This window comes from Pezoporus flaviventris, unplaced genomic scaffold (assembly GCF_033815535.1).
Source record: "Pezoporus flaviventris isolate CSIRO_AGI_PZ_B2104156 unplaced genomic scaffold, CSIRO_AGI_Pfla_v1 ptg000013l, whole genome shotgun sequence".
In the NCBI taxonomy this organism is placed as follows: domain Eukaryota; kingdom Metazoa; phylum Chordata; class Aves; order Psittaciformes; family Psittacidae; genus Pezoporus; species Pezoporus flaviventris.
Genome location: NW_026892561.1, coordinates 12,433,738 through 12,449,880, shown reverse-complemented (window position 1 = coordinate 12,449,880; position 16,143 = coordinate 12,433,738). Strand labels below are relative to the sequence as shown.

Genomic DNA, 16,143 nt, shown 5'->3' with positions numbered 1-16,143 from the left:
ATTTTGAGAATGGCATGATTTCCAAGTAAAGTTACTTCTCCTTCCCCCCTCCCCCAAAGAAACAAGGAGAAAATACACAAGAGTGATCAAAAGAAGTCTGGTTTTACACGTTTGGAAATCAAATCTAACAGCTACAAAAAACAGATAAGCAAGATATTCCAACCTTGACCAACACTGTGTTTAAATTGAATTTTTAGATTCAAAAGGCAGAACCTAGAAGGCCCACTACTGTTTTGCAATAAATGTCATACAAAAGAAGTACAGAGTTAAAAATATTAGATCTCTTTTGAATCACAGATCTTTAGGGACCAAATAAAAATTTTGCTCAAATCGGCTCATTTGTGTGGGAAGCGTCTGCTTCATCCCTAAAAAAGCTATGGCTCTGGAATTACCTTGGTGATGGAAGCAAGCAAGCTAAAGTTTTAATTTGATATTGTGAAGCATACAGCTGCAATGCTAGACAAGACTTTTCCACCCTTCCTCCATCTTCTGCTTGTTAGATACTGGAGGGCAACGGCAGCAGCACTACAGGCTGAAGCTGCTGTTTAACACTTCGCAATATCAAACTGTAACCTCGGATAACACGCCTTTGCTCACATTTAAGCTCGGCTCAGGGCATGTCTAATGACAGCTTCCTGTATATCAAATGGTATCTTGTCAGATTCTCCAGCAGCCTGCTCGTGTCTAAGATTTTGTTAACAATATTTTCTTTTCAAAAAAACCAATTATTAATGAAACTAGCCAAGCAATAGTATGTTACAGCCTTCCTAAATTAAACCAGACAAATAAAAGACTAACAACCTTACATGTAAGGCTTCTGGCTACACCAACTTCTATTACATATCATGATGAACCAAGCATAAGACTGGATAACAAAGGGACACACAACATGCCTTCTCTTTTTTCCAAGTAAAATGTAAATGAAAAATCACAGGCAGCCTGCAAGCTAATTTTAGACACCTGTATGTCTTCTAGAATATAGAAAGTGACAGAAACAGGTTCTCCCTAAACCACCTTCTACTTTTGTGATTCATTAATAGAAGTTACCGACATAACACTAATATATGTCTAATAGCATACACACATAAAATTATGTATGCTGAGTTGAAACAGTGTGTATTTCATAAAGGACTCGTTCATGTCACTGCCATAATTCCATTATCTAAAACTGCTCAGGAAGGTAATAATGCCTAAGTGCAAGAGTCCACATTGAGATAATGCTGACTTTGTTTTATCAGTTGCTGATTATTAAGTTCTCTTTGCCAGATTAATATTTTCTTAATATGATTTTTGTTGTACAGTAGCAAAGTTATTTACAGGGCCTTACAAAGTAAGAAAAGCTCTTATATTGAAGACCTAAGAATCTACTAATCTAAATAACGTACTTCTGAAAGGCTTGTCAGAATGGTTAAAGACACATCTTAGCATTCTAGAACTCTGTTTTATTTAAAATTTAAACTTTATCAAGTGATGCCACTTACTTAATCTAACAGTAATAAACTGTTAAATCAGGCTGGAGTAAGAATACAGATTCAGAATAGAGCATTTAAGTTTTCAACATAGAAAATGTCTACTGTCACAGCTGTTCTGAGAGGTTACTGTTCTATCTATGCAGTTACTAGAGGTGCAACAGGATTATTGCATAATTATGCTTACAAAAGTTAATACCCCATGGGTTCAAGAATGGAAAAGAAATTATTTTTTAAATTATGGTTTACAACTGAAAATTTTGTTAATTTCTGACCCAAAGAATCTTCCAGAATTTTGAGCTATACTGTGAAGGTGTGTGTATTTATTTATTTATTTAGCTTCAACACTACATTTTGGTATAGGCCACCTCACAAGCTAAGCAAAGAATTTAACTGACAATATTTTACTAATGCCTTGGACAGTACTTAGAGCCTCTTTAGCCTGCCAGTAGAGTTACTGGCAGTTGTAAGAATCTGACACAGCCTCAACAGCTGAATCTGCAGGTTCAAAAGAGAAAGCCAGGCTTTTCATGTATCACGAGATGTGATAAGCAAAAGCACAGTTGTGCAACACAGTTTAGCCACAGTTACCAGATCTTGATCTACATAAAACTCTTTTGTACCACAAAATGCACTGTAAGTTACACCAACCTTCTGTTTGTCCAGTATCTTCATAGCATAATACTGTTCTGTGGCTTTATGTTTCACCATCATTACTCTCCCGAATGATCCTGTTCCAAGGGTTTTTTGCCTCTCAAAATCATCTAGGCCAGCAGTATTCTACATGTACAAGGATATAATGACATTATTTAATACCCAAAGACAATTTTATCTGTATGAACTGAATTATTTATGAAAAATAATGAGTAAAATTACATTTACCAAAGACAACAATAGCCAACTATACTGTTGTTACAATTTCATGCCTGTCAAGTTTTAATAAGAGATTTTACATTGCACTCATTAAACCAGAAAAAGGCTTAACTGAATTGTATCAACGTTTCTGTAATTTGTCCATACAGATGACACATGCTTAGTAAGAAATGCAGTAAACAGATCACAAATTTAACATGCAGATAAATAACCCCCTCAGACTTCACAAACAAGAATTTTGGAACGTTCAAAATACCCCAAGCTCTAGAGACACTCCTACTTTAGGGCTGTCTGGAGAGCGTATCACCGAATAAGTTTTCAAAGACATTCAGTACCACAGCATTCCAAATGCTGCTTTAAAAACAATGACCCTTTCCCCAAAACCCAAACCAAGTTCAACTTTTCAGAGACGTCTCTCTAACAAGCTCCTTAACCTGCCCCAAGCCCTATGCAGTAGACTTAATGACCTCAATTCCCCTTAATATCATAGAGGAAATTATTAACAGTGTAGATGACAGATGTGCCAATGCTTATTGTTATAAAAAGCCAGTTAAACCATGCCAGTAGAATATGAGTCTTGTCATGCTGATGGTGAACATCATTCTCCGTAAGAGAAAGCTGTTGTTCAGTATGAGCATTTCATCGACTCAAACCTGGAGAAGGCCCAAGAGTCTTTGCTGATGAACTTCAATAACAAAACTGACATTAAAATTGGAAACTCCTTTAAAAATTGCATTAAAAAATATTTCTGTTTTCTGCACCACTCATTACAGGCTGATAACACATCACATTATACAAAAATGCAAGAGAAAATTACTGAATGCTTAAATGATGGATACCTGAGGGGGGCTTTCCCATTTTCTTAAAAAGTCTTCTTTGGCTTTGGCTAGGAACTCTTTCACTGAAAGCAGACCAAAAAAGTACAATTTAGTTAGTGTAATTTGTCATGAATGCAATGGAGATGCTTTGTTAGCAAAATAGGCAAACTTCATTATCAACTTATTTCTTCAGCTTGTAATAACATTATTTTCTCCATGTATGAAAGCAAGCACCAATGCCTCTAGAGCTTTTACAGTATCTCCAGGTGGTCTCTAAGCTTTCTGGAGTAACTACGTCATTCTACAGAAATTCTACACCGGCTCTATTATCTCACAATACTGTATACGCAAGCAGGCTTTAAGGTGATGCAAAACGTTCTTAATTTGGCTGGGAAAAAACCCACAAACACCTGACATTTATAACAGCCATTCCACAGACTTTTAATCAATTTTTGTTAACTAAAAGTTACATTTTCTTTCAGCTGCTTAAGCGGAATGCCAATCTCATAGCTTTTTCCCCTCATCACCTTCATTTAAAGGCTGTTTGCAAGCTCAACAAATGGACAGCATTACTGCAAGCAAAGACAAAGCACAGGCCTACACTGACACTGCACATTAGGCATGCCCACAGTCAGAGAATAAGAGTTTTTAATATAGATTTTCCATTGAAATTGAAGGAATGTGTAAAATTCCGGATGGCTATTTAAAATGTGCACCAACACATTTTGTTTAGATCATCTTTCAGCTGGTCTATTTTTTTTTAATACCAATTCTCAGGCAGATCAAGGCAGATTATTTAAGGCACCATCATAAACAAGAGGTGTTTTAGACATTGCTGAGGTTCTGAAAGAGTCACAGAATCAAGAAGAAAATATCCTACTGTTTTTGTGTTCTCTGAATTATTTCACATAATAGAGCATTAATAACAGTGGATTTTCTGCACTGTGATGCTCTGCCACAAGCAACTTCTAAAAATACTGAGCAGTGTGCCAAGATTTTTTGGTTAATATCTAGAAATATATGTTTTAGCAACTGTAATTTACCTTCCAATGGTCATAAAAAAATAGGTTTACGGGGTTGTAAACAATCTGATTCTGCCAAATCAGAACTTTTTTGTGCTTTGCAAAGAATACTGGAGTCTACACAGAGACTTCTCTTAAAATTCTCTTCTAGTACTGGTGGAGTTACAGCAGCAGTAAAAGCAAGGGCAGCCCTGGAGAAGGCTTGTCAGTAATTGTTCTGTGCTCCTTTTTAACTCCCTCTCAAATGCGCTATGGGACTCAGCTACCACAAAATGCCCAAGGGAGGTTTATGGCTCCCACAGTCACTGGCTCTGATGGAGGAGCAAGTAACTGAGATTGCAGAAAAAATATCAAAAGTTCTGCCAGACCTCAAGGTCCAAAGAGTGTTTAAAGCATGAGATCCACTCACAATGAGATCACAAGCAGTATCAGAGAGGAAGAACATATTTATTACCCTAAATGTATGGCTAGGCAGAGTAAGAAAAACATAGTTTGTATTGAAGGAATTATTTTAAATTGGTATTGAAAACATAGTTTCTATCAAAGGACCTATTTTAAACTGGTATTAAAACTCACTGAGAGTTAAAAATATTTCAGTGGGTAGTCAGTAAAAATGCTTGACATATTTATCCTGTGTGGGGAAAAAATATTTCCATTGTTTTTAAATTATGGGGGTTACTCATGTAATGACTTCTAATGATCCTGATTTGAGAAAAGCACAGGATTTCCTGTGGCATGAAATAATTTCTCAACACAAAAAAGGGAAGCTAACAGTGTCCAGATTCATGCCTGATGAGCCTTCTTCCATTCACAAGAACAGAGATGACTTGGTAAAATGATGACTAGCGATAAAGTTTTAAAACTTCAACTTATATCAAAATAGCATGAACATTATTTTCTCTTAATGACAAGAAAAAAAACCCCAAAGATGATCATTAAGATCACCAAAAAGCCAAGCCTTCGAACTCAAGTGGCTGTAGCTTAGAAATGAACATTAACTTTTATACTATATAGCACAGCCAAACCATGAGATAACTGGTCTCTTTTTATGCTATTACAGTACGTATCTTAAATATTCCTCACGCTATCTCCATTGCTCACATAAATATTTTAAGTTTCCATGTATTTTGCACTGAAATATAATTTACTCTGTATTTATGAAAACAATGACATTTACATATAGTCATCTTTCTGTTCTGCTTCTGGAATAAAGAATGGTGTCCATGAAAAAATGTGATGCAGCTGGAAATATTCAAATTGTGGAAGCATGAGAAAAATCTTTCATTTCTAGAATATCAATAAGCCACAAGCTCTCCTTCAAATGAACTTCTACCTTATTTAACTTTATTTTATTAGACATCATAGCAGCCTTCCAGACCTCACAGCAGCCTTCCAGTATCTGAAGGGGGCCTATAGGGATGCTGGGGAGGGACTCTTCATTAGGGACTGTAGTGACAGGACAAGGGGTAACGGGTTCAAACTTAAACAGGGGAAGTTTAGATTGGATACAAGGAGGAAATTCTTTCCTGTTAGGGTGGTGAGGCACTGGAATGGGTTGCCCAGGGAGGCTGTGAATGCTTCATCCCTGGCAGTGTTCAAGGCCAGGTTGGATGAGGCCTTGGGTGACATGGTTTAGTGTGAGGTGTCCCTGCCCATTGCAGGGAGGTTGGAACTAGATGATCTTAAGGTCCTTTCCAACCCTAACTGTTTTATGATTCTATGATTTTCACCCTTTCTTCTTGGAAAGCAGCACTGAACACATTTTCAAAATAAAGCTATATACCTGTCACTCATCTATCTTTTAAAAATGATTTTGTATTCTGTGGTGTGTTTTATTAGAATTACATTTCCTTCCTAATGAGGAAATGGGTCGAACTATGCCTGTTCTCATTTTCAGAGGTCACCTGGGCTCCTACACCACAATATCATTTGGTATGTGATTTCAAATGGAATTTAAGCAACCAAAGTGCATACACTTCAGTCACTTCTGAAAATAAGACTTACAATTTGGAACAGGATAGGTAGTTTTGAAAAGTCTCTCTCCATCACAAACCATTAATTCTTGCTACAGGAAGACACATTCCATTTCTACTTTTCAAGCACAGAATCAAAATTTACACCAACTGGATAGTAGTGGCCATTGGTATTACTGTGATGATTCAAACGAACAGGTTTATTAGATGACGGCTTAGAAGATTTCCTCAAGTGCACATTTTTAGCCACCTTATATTGTGACAATGTGACTCGTTTGCTTTGCTTGTCTTTCAACTATTCCTAGCATCTATGACTTTGGGCACTAATGAAGGAATGAGCATACCAAAAGTCTCTATAGGTTCCACAAGGGTTTGCAGGAACATTCACCCACACAGATGAGATGATGAAGAGAGGAAAGAAAGAGAAGGAAAAAAGAAAAAAAAATTATGCATTTCCACAATAAACACATAGAAAACACAAATACATTCCACCCGTTCCCCTCCCCACTCAAGAACGGACCCTTTAACAAACCAACCCTTTCCCACACAGACAAAATGACTCATGCTAAATCACAGAATGTTTGAGCAAAGAAAAGAGGAAAAAAACAAACCCAGAGGCAGCTAAATTCAGTATGAAAAAAAGATGATGCATCACAGAAATAAGCACAGCTTATAAAACTTCAACAGATCAAGTTGGCATCTTTAATCATTAATCTATTCCAGGACACACATCCAAGGAACTGTTGCTAACAAAAGTGTATCTATCTTCATCGCAGCATGCTGGATCACAATAAAACCTGTAACCGGGTGATCTTCCCACTACTTAGCACTTTGTTCCAGAAGACAGCATGTGTGAATTGCATGGCATGTGGTGCATAGCACAGAAATGGCAAGCAGTCTCAAAAAAAAAAAAAAATAAATTCACAATCAAATTTCAGTCCTTCTACCCAACAGCAGCAAAACCCCTCAGAAAGTCTCAACCGCACAGCCCAAGCTGCTGTGTGCAAACTGGAACACATATGGAAATCCTGTATGGTCACCATACGATGAAATGATTTAATTTTGTAAGACTGTCAAAATAGAAAAAGAACTCAGGAAAGAGATGTTGACAGAAAGGTTCCCATAAACACTGAAAAGCAAGGATCACACTTATACAGTTGAGCACAGTAAAGACGAGGGTGCAAAGAGTACAGCAAAGATCAGCCAAACAGACCCTATTCAGACTGGTTTCACTGGTACAGCACAAGCTGGAGCAAAGGAGGCTGAAACTAAAGGAAGAAAAGCTCTTGCTTTACATGAGTAGTAGCACTGGTGAGGGTGACAGCAGCGCTCAAAACAACTGGACATGTGTGAGAGACTGAACTGAAATCAAACTCCATTGTCCCAAACATTGGTATGAGAAGCTGAAATGAGACTCAAAGGTCCAATGCCCAAGAGATGGGTGTGAGGAGCTGAAATGGGACTCCACTGTCCACGGTCTGAGAGACGGGTAGGAGTAACTGAGATAAGACTCCCCTGTCCATTATCATAAGGGTTGGTGCAAGGAATTGCTGCCCATTATCTTGAGGACTGCTACAGATATGTGCAGTTGAAGACCTGGCTGCAAGAGCAGTGAAGCTGGATGCTGGTGATTCACCAGCTATGTGCAGTACATGGCATTAAGCAAAGAGGTACCCCCCCAAATATAACAGACGGGAAAAAGGTAATCGCCCTGTTGGACATCCTCCACCAATGACGAATACGGACCCTGGACGACTCCCACGACTACAGATGATGACTACGGACCCTCAGGACGTCGCTGGATGCACAGTGGTGACTATCTCTCTGCACTCTTGAAGGTTTGCTTAATTTCTATCCTTTTTTTCCAATCTGTCCTATCGCTTTTTTATAGTAATTAATAAATAAACTGATCGATTATGGTGCTCAACCTCACTTGCATCTTAATTTAACTCTGGGGATCATGAACAAAGTATTTCAGACACTGGGGTTTTCCCCAGCTGGACCTTGACGATGTGTCAGGAAGCACAGCAGCTGGAACTGGAGAGAATGCACCAGTGGTCCAGAGATTGAGTAAGCACAAACACACAGCACAAACCTAGCTCTTTGTGCCCAGCAAGAACAACTGTTGGTAGAAGCAGCAAGTTTTGTGCAATGCAAACACCTGAAGCATATAGTACGAATATGGGGAGATTCACAAAAAGGTTGTCAGAAACAGAGGGCTCACAAATGAAAGACTTCAAGCAGTTTTGTAACTTCTGCCTGCTTCAGTTCAAACCCTGGTCAGAAGAAATGCTACAGATGCACACAGAGCTGGACAAGATATAAGCTATCCCCCTCATACAAAAGGTGGAGTGGGACTTTGCCTGCAGGGACCTGTACTCAGAACCAAGGCAATACGGTGATAAGCAGGAAACCTGCTGTAAGAGATTTCTAAGGGAAGTGTAACTCAAGATCCAAAGGTTCCTAGGTAATACCAGCATACAAAGAAGCATTAAAAAAACACCAAACAACCAAACCCAAACCAAAGCAAAACTCCCCTGAACCCACACAAACCCCCAAAAGCAGATTGTTATCTAACAGTATAGTCACACAACACACAGTATTTTTGCTTGGGTTATTGATTAATGTTTGTATGAAAAGTTAGCAAGCTTATAATAAAGAACTGTTAACAAAGGGTATGAGTACCATCAAGAGTACTCTGCCTAAAACATGGTTTCAAAGCAAGTGAATTCAAGGAAAGCTCCTGAAAAACAATAAAATATTAAAGGGGTTAAGACCTCTCAGTTGCAGGGATGAAATGACAGCAGAGGGGAAGGGGTCACAGATGGAGCAGTCCTGAAGAGTTACCTTGAATTACTGTGCCTTTCTCCACCTCCCACGTGCACTGTAGTTGTTATTCTCAAGCACCTATCCCACAGGAGCCAGCAAGCCAGATTTTTTTTTTTTGGGGGGGAGGGATTGGGGGAAAGTATCTGGATAGGATTCAATAGGATTCATGGCAAGAAAGCAAGAACTAAACTGATTAAGACTAAACATTGGGCGCCACTACAAACCCCCATCTGCTGTGTTAAATGCCAATTTCTACTTGGTATTTAAAATGCCCTTTATCAAAATACAATTCAATTTCTGTTCCAAAATTGTAATATAATCACTTGAAGTTAGAATTAAATGAGTTATTTAATTAAACCTCCAAATTCCATGTAATGGAAAAATGAATATATATGAAGAGATTCTGGTAAATATAGACGTATATTTCATTTTTAGACAACCAGCATTTATAGCCTTAAACATTATGGAGATGTATATAGATGCCTTAGTGCATCCTGCGGTTATGGTACCATATTTCAGAAGGAAGTCAGAAGAATGATTCAAGTTAAGTCTCCCTCTTACAGGATTAACTGGTCACCTTAAATTTCTTTAGATTTCTCTTTATTAGCAGTAGTAGTATCACAAGACTCAGAAAAAGATTTCTCTACCTTGGCAAGTGTTTGAAAATGAACACAACAAAGTGTTAAATATTATTATACACTCAGAGGAAGTAGTGTGAGCACCAGTTAACATTTTAATAGCTGGTGAAGGGAAGGGAAACACTTCAAAACACAAACTAAAATGGTATCATTAAACAGACTGTCAACAAGTACAAAAGGCTTTGCTTCTCACAATATAAAAACAATAGGGAAAAAAAGTCCAATGTGATATAAGCCTGGTAGAGGGCAAGTCAATCTTGCTTTAGCACTGCAGTGAGACACACATACCAGCTCTCTTGTGAAAAACTGACCAGCTATGGTTTTGTCTTGTATCACTTGTTTCTGCTCTAAGAGTTGCAAAGTCACTAAGCCTAGATTAATAAACTCTGCATCAATTTAATCTCTCATTTATCAAGTTTTTCACTTTGAGAGCAGGGTTTTGACCTTGTATTTCTTTTAAATGCTAACTATGATAAAAAGAGGGGATGCAGAACAAACTAACTTGCCAGCTTCAATGGCTAAGACCTTTTCCTTCAGTTCACAACAAAACAAAACCCCCAAACCAAAACCATATGGTGCAGTTCTGGAGGAGCCCATTTGCTGGAATACAAAATATGAATGACCATATAAGAATTATTAACTGCATCCAAATTTGCATCTAAATGGAAGTGCTAATAACCTAACTGCATGCTTACAGCATGCATACAACACTTCTATGGAATCCTGGGAAGGACTGGTAGGAAACAGAGATCAGAAGGGCATGGAAAAACCACGGAGTAAGTTGGGGGAGCAAAAGGATAAACAGTAAAGTAAGACCAATTACAGTTGCAGTGCCCAAAGACTGAAAGAGAGCCAGTGGAACCCAATTTGGCGGGGTGAGGCTGTGGGGAACATGCAGGAATCAATTTCCAATGTGCAACAATTAGGAAATACAAATTGTATTTTTTCATTACAACTCGCAATTTGGAACACAGGCAAAATCCTTCTTTAACCCTACCCACGTTTTTTAAGTTTTGAGCTAGACTGTATTTTGCCAGTTCTATAAAAACAAATTTACAACAACTAGGTGCTCTATAAAGAACCCAGCTTTTCATCCTTCCCCCTTCCCTCCCCTCCTTAATTTTTGTTTTCAGTGCTACAAGACTAATTTTAAGCTGTAAATTAAAGCTGAAGTCCTAATGTTCACCTCTCCTCTTGGTTTGGCTGGCTGGCAAGAGCCTGTAAAAGAAATGTGACAGATTTAAACAAACCAAAACAGGTTTTCACTACCAGAGATACCGTTGTTAAATTCTGAGGGGTAGACACTCTACTGCACACAACTACTGCAGTCAGACTGACTTTCTTCTTCCTTCTTCTGTTTTTAGAGAGAATAAGATCAATTTTGTTTCCAATCCAATTTTCAGTCTTTTCTCCTTATTTTTTTTCCTTAAATCATAAAGTACAGGTCCAAACATAGGGACTGAACGTGGCTAATGCTGAAAGTATAGCATGACAGAGAACACCCTGGCAGACAGGACCAAACCCAACTAACTCAGTGTGAATCCCTGAAATCTTGCTTAAACTCCCCCAAACTTATGTAAATCAGTAAATTTATTCAGTCACGAACATATCAAATCTTGTACTAGCTCTGCTCAGCAGAGTTGTACATGTGTGTATGTCCTGATTCAATCATTTTCCACCATAAAAAATACAGATGAGACAAAACCTCTGCTTTCTTAATCTAGACCCAATTAAAGAAAGTGGCTCCTCCCTCAAAAACCACACAGATAAATGCCAAAAAAATGGAAATAACCAACCAAAGCCTATGAAGTGGTAAACACTCCACCCCTGGCAGTGTTCAAGACCAGGCTGGACAGAGCTTTTGGGTGACATGGTCTAGGATGAGGCATCTCTGAAAATGGCAGGGAGGTTGGAACTAGATGATCTTAAGGTCCTTTCCAACACAAACCGTTCTATAATTCTATGAACCACGCTGGGATTTATTATTCAAATGCTAAATTATTGATTATATGCAAGATGTCCTCAATGCAGACTAGCAGAATAGCTTCATCTAAACATCCAAGCACAGGACATGACCTAAAGTCTCTTGCATATTCCTGGTGGGAAAGAGGTATTCCATCTCTGGGTATTTTGCTCCCTCAGGACTCATTCTTAACCAAGCTTTCTTTTCAAATTAAAGCATTATTAGCAACCTTTTACTGATTGACTAGAGGCAATTTTTTGTTCCAGTTCTCTGAACTAGTAGAACTGGCATCCATGTTAAAACTAAGCTTTGGAAAGGAGTTTCTCTCATTCCTTCTTCCTGCTCTTAAAGAGTTCATTGAAAGGAATTATTCCAGACTGCTGGAGACAACAGATCTGTAAATCTGCTTCCTCTCTTGCAACAATCCACACACTTAGAGGCTTAAAAGTGCAAGAAATAGCGGTTTGATTGTTAAACCACAGTTCAGTGTTCGGTATGGGCAGGTATAAATACAAAGTATCCCAGTCCCATCCTCCCACAGCCACTCGCTCCTGCCACTCTATCATGACCTTCCTTGAAAGAGCAAAAGCATCCTTGTGGCTGACTGCCAAGACAGGTCAGGGAATTAGGCCAGATTAAAAAGTAATGGACAGAAGGCAGGGCAGGCCATGGGAAGCTAATTTTAATCCAGAGCAACTCGCAGTTCTTTCCATTACATGAAAGCTTCTCCTGGGGTGAGGGAAGGGAAACATGGGGTGGAAACAGGTAAATATGTGGGGCAGGAGAACCGCTCATTTTCTGAAGGAGTACCAGTTTGTGCTAGTGTAAGGTGACCATGAAGTGTGGCAGTGCCTACTGAACAGGCTTCTGACAAATAATTCTGATTTTAAATTATTGATTTTCAACTATTAGATAAGTTAATGCTATTAACCTAAAATTTCAAATTAATAAATCATAAGTTTAATACAATTACTTTCAACGCAGTACTTAACACTCCCTACATATAAAATTAGTTCATACAGAAAAGGTTATGTGAAGAAATCTTAACACATAGAATTCTCCATTATCAGACGTTGATGTGCTTTGTGAGCAATAAGAAATTAAGTTTCACCTGTGCAGTACCACCTACTGCAGTTATAGCTAAACTTTACCCACTGTAATCTAAAATGCTGCAACTACCACCAGACCTATAGTGTAAAAAGACCACCTTTGTTGTGTGAAATGTAACAGGTATTACTTTACAAAGAAAACAGAAAACTTGGCGAGAATTGTGAAAATTCAAACACCTCATGTTTCTACAGCGCATATATTTCCATGGTTACCGTGTGCAAAAAAAAATCCCCAATACATTTTAAGAATGAGTTCCAAGAACAAGATTTTCTAAGGTACTACTATAAAATATCTTGTAAACATATCACATCCTTGAGTAAAGGTTCTTAGCAAATTCTAGTAGTTAAACACTAATATACATAATAATCAAATTTTCCTCTTACCATCAAGATTACATACCGAGCCCAACATTTATGGCACCTCCTGCAGTTTTCCTCCAGGTAAGCCATCCATCCCTCCACGCTGTTTAAGATCCTAACTGGCTAGCACCAACTTTCCTCTCCATCTTCCTGCTCCACCTTCCCTCTTTGTAAAAGTTCAGTGACTAAAATGGATAACATATTACTGGGCAGCTATCACTGGAAGTATGTTTTATAGTTAGATTATTAGAAACTGTAAGCAGGTAGTTGATCTGATCCGCATATTGATTAATAAATACCCTGAAGCAGGGAATGCCTCTCATAATACTAGATATACACTCATGGACAAATACCCTTTTCTTTAGAAGCAATCCAAGTTTTACTGAACTCTTTTCTTCCTTATACTCCAAACTAAACAACTGTAAGGGCTGTTGACTGCATGGATGCATTTTACAAGTGACTTTTGTCCTGCTTTTTGTTTTTTCAAGTATTTCATACAAGGCATCAAAATACTTGTAGATACTCCAGTCTTGGTTCACCTGCACTCATGTCTAAGTCTGCTTCCCACAAAAGCTACCTTGTCCCAGGTCTCACAATAACAAAACGACACATTTTCATACACATGCACTGGGATCACTAGGACACATCTTCACAGCTGTCAGGGTAAATCAGCAAAACAGCTCTTCATCTCATTGCAAGATGTGAGCTTCTGACACATCGCCATATCTCCTGCAGAACGGGCTTTCCATATTTACAGGAAAGGGCTGCCTGCAGTAACTAGCCAAGCAGAAGTTCATTTATAACCTTAAACAGCAGAGAGGGTGACTTCCTGAATAAGGAAGTCTTATATAAACAAACACACTTCACAATTCAACATACTGAGTGAACAACAAATTTGTTTGCCTCAGGATTAGGGCAAGCAATAAGTAGGTGAGAGTGTTTACTATCCATTCTGATAAGGAATGGGACTTTAGAGAGAAACTGGTTAAAGTCAGCGCTAATTTGTATAAAAGGCAGGCATGAAACTTGCCGAGAACTGAGCTGCAAATCCTGACAAAAAAAAAAAACCAAAACCCAAACCCTAAGCCGCATGAATGAAATGTTATTCAAGTTACAAAACAGCCCATAGGAACCTCAATAATTAAAGCTGAGAAACTCCTGTTGTGAACTTTGGCCTGCAACAGCAATACCAGCAGCAACTCTTAGAGAAACCAGCAACAAATAATTATCTAAACAATTTGAGATGCAAACTGAAAACAAAGGAAAGATGAAAATTATTCTTGTAACAAAATATCCATCAGAACTGTAACAACTGGGACTAAAGTAAGTCACAATTCAAGAAAGACAAAACTGAAACACACCAAACACCCTTTCCTTTAGAAGAAACCTTTGTTTTATTAAACTAATTGTTTGCTCAGACCCTAAACCAAGAACCCTGAGGGACTATTCACTGTATGAATGCAATTTAAGAACTCCCTCAACACAACTCTTGTGTCGCCTTTTCTTTCTTCCAAAATTTTGTACAAAAATCAGAACAAAGCATGAACCCAGATCAACACCAAAGAAATTATTCTAGTTCCACTGTCAGAGGCAAACGTGTAACATCGGGGAATTTTTGAAAGGAAGAATCCATCAGTCCCATAAGTCGCATGTATGAAGATATGGCACCTGGAAATTCCATGGCATCCTTCCATTTTCTGCAGTCTTTTCAGCAGTAGAAATAATTAGTTGCTACTTCTTGTCTTTCTCCCATAAAGGATGTTCCCAATGCAAGTAACTATGCATGCTACGTCCCTTTACCCTCACTCCTGAACCACTCCTATTCTCCAGTGCAGACAAAGCTGGACAATAATTCAGCAGTCTGTCAGCATTGCTCACCCTCTTTCCTCATACTTACCATTTGTCTCCACACACATTTGGTAAGTACTGTAGTATGAGCATAAATGTCTATACCAACAATTACCTCTACCTACAGTATTTGAAAGTACTGGCCCAACCACATACTTGGTGATACTTGGGATCATTAAGCCTATTCCTAGTGAAACAGAAGATCTATCAGAGTAGCACCTTTCAGAACTAGGAGCTGGGGCTATGGAAGTTACAGTTTTATCTGTTCAAGAACGTTCTGCCGTTCAAAACAAAGCCCCAAAACCAAAGAAACAGAAGAAGGGTTTTTCAAGTCTTTTCAGAAAAACAATCATATAAAGTGAAGCTCTCTGGGATGGGGGTGCAAAGAGGGGAGAAGTAAACCAATTGTACCTGCAATTGAACAAAATCTTGGCAGTCTCTCACAAGAGAAGGATCTGATTTTATTCACTGATGGGGCAAAGCGACACTGCTGCAGTGAAGACCACAACAAAAGTGCACTGAAAAGCAGAAGTTGTTTACATGGGGAAAGGTCTACAGCGAAGACAATCTAATCCTCACTTGACAAAGAAAGATTTTGTCACCTTCCCCTTGTCAAAATTAGACTTCTCATTTATAGACCTTTTTGACTAGGAGTTGACTCTTCGTAGAAGCTGCAGCTATTTATTTCTATTTCTAATGGAACTGGGAGCCTGGATGTCAAGATGAATGAAATCTACAGATGCAAATTGCAGAATAAAGCCCCAGGGAAAAAAAACCCAAACCCAACCCCACCACCTCCTAGGAAAAATAAAAATCAATCAATAAAACACCTTTACCCTCTTTTTCACCTCATTCATAAAGAATTTTTTCCCTTAAGATGACTCAATCACACCAGCATACCCCACCCCACCCCCAATACCCCAACACCCAAACAGAAAAATTCAAAATTCATAGAGCCGATTTCCACAAACCTTAATTCCTGAGGAAGCTACAACCTAACAGTAAGAGAAACAGAGAAAAGGGCGATGGAAAACCCAGCCTGGTAACTGGCGAAAAGCAGAGACTTTCTGACCCAGTGAGAGACTTCTCCACCAATGGACAAAGGCGGTAGCGTGCTGTAGAGAAGCACAGCAAGGCTGCAGGTTTCAGCCTCACTTCCAGAGAGGCTGTGCAGGGGCAGATGTCGGTGGGGAGGTCTGGCTGCTGTGTACACCAGCTCCCCACCGGTATCCTGCCTGCCA

The 16,143-nt window shown here is 38.7% G+C and overlaps 1 protein-coding gene across 4 annotated transcripts in view; it reads right to left on the bottom strand.

Annotated features, from left to right (window-relative positions):
- The window catches only part of PRKACB (protein kinase cAMP-activated catalytic subunit beta), a 75,414-nt gene that overhangs the window by 15,952 nt on the left and 43,319 nt on the right, over nt 1-16,143 (bottom strand). For 3 of the 4 annotated variants that reach the window (XM_061451623.1, XM_061451622.1, XM_061451625.1), the window contains exons 2-3: nt 3,182-3,243; nt 2,121-2,249 (exon numbers count right to left, since the gene is read on the bottom strand). In XM_061451623.1, coding sequence (XP_061307607.1) covers nt 2,121-2,249; nt 3,182-3,243 — 191 coding nt within the window. Of the gene's footprint in view, nt 1-2,120; nt 2,250-3,181; nt 3,244-6,499; nt 6,555-16,143 lie in introns of those variants that run through there. The other variant, XM_061451624.1, reaches the window with a different exon arrangement.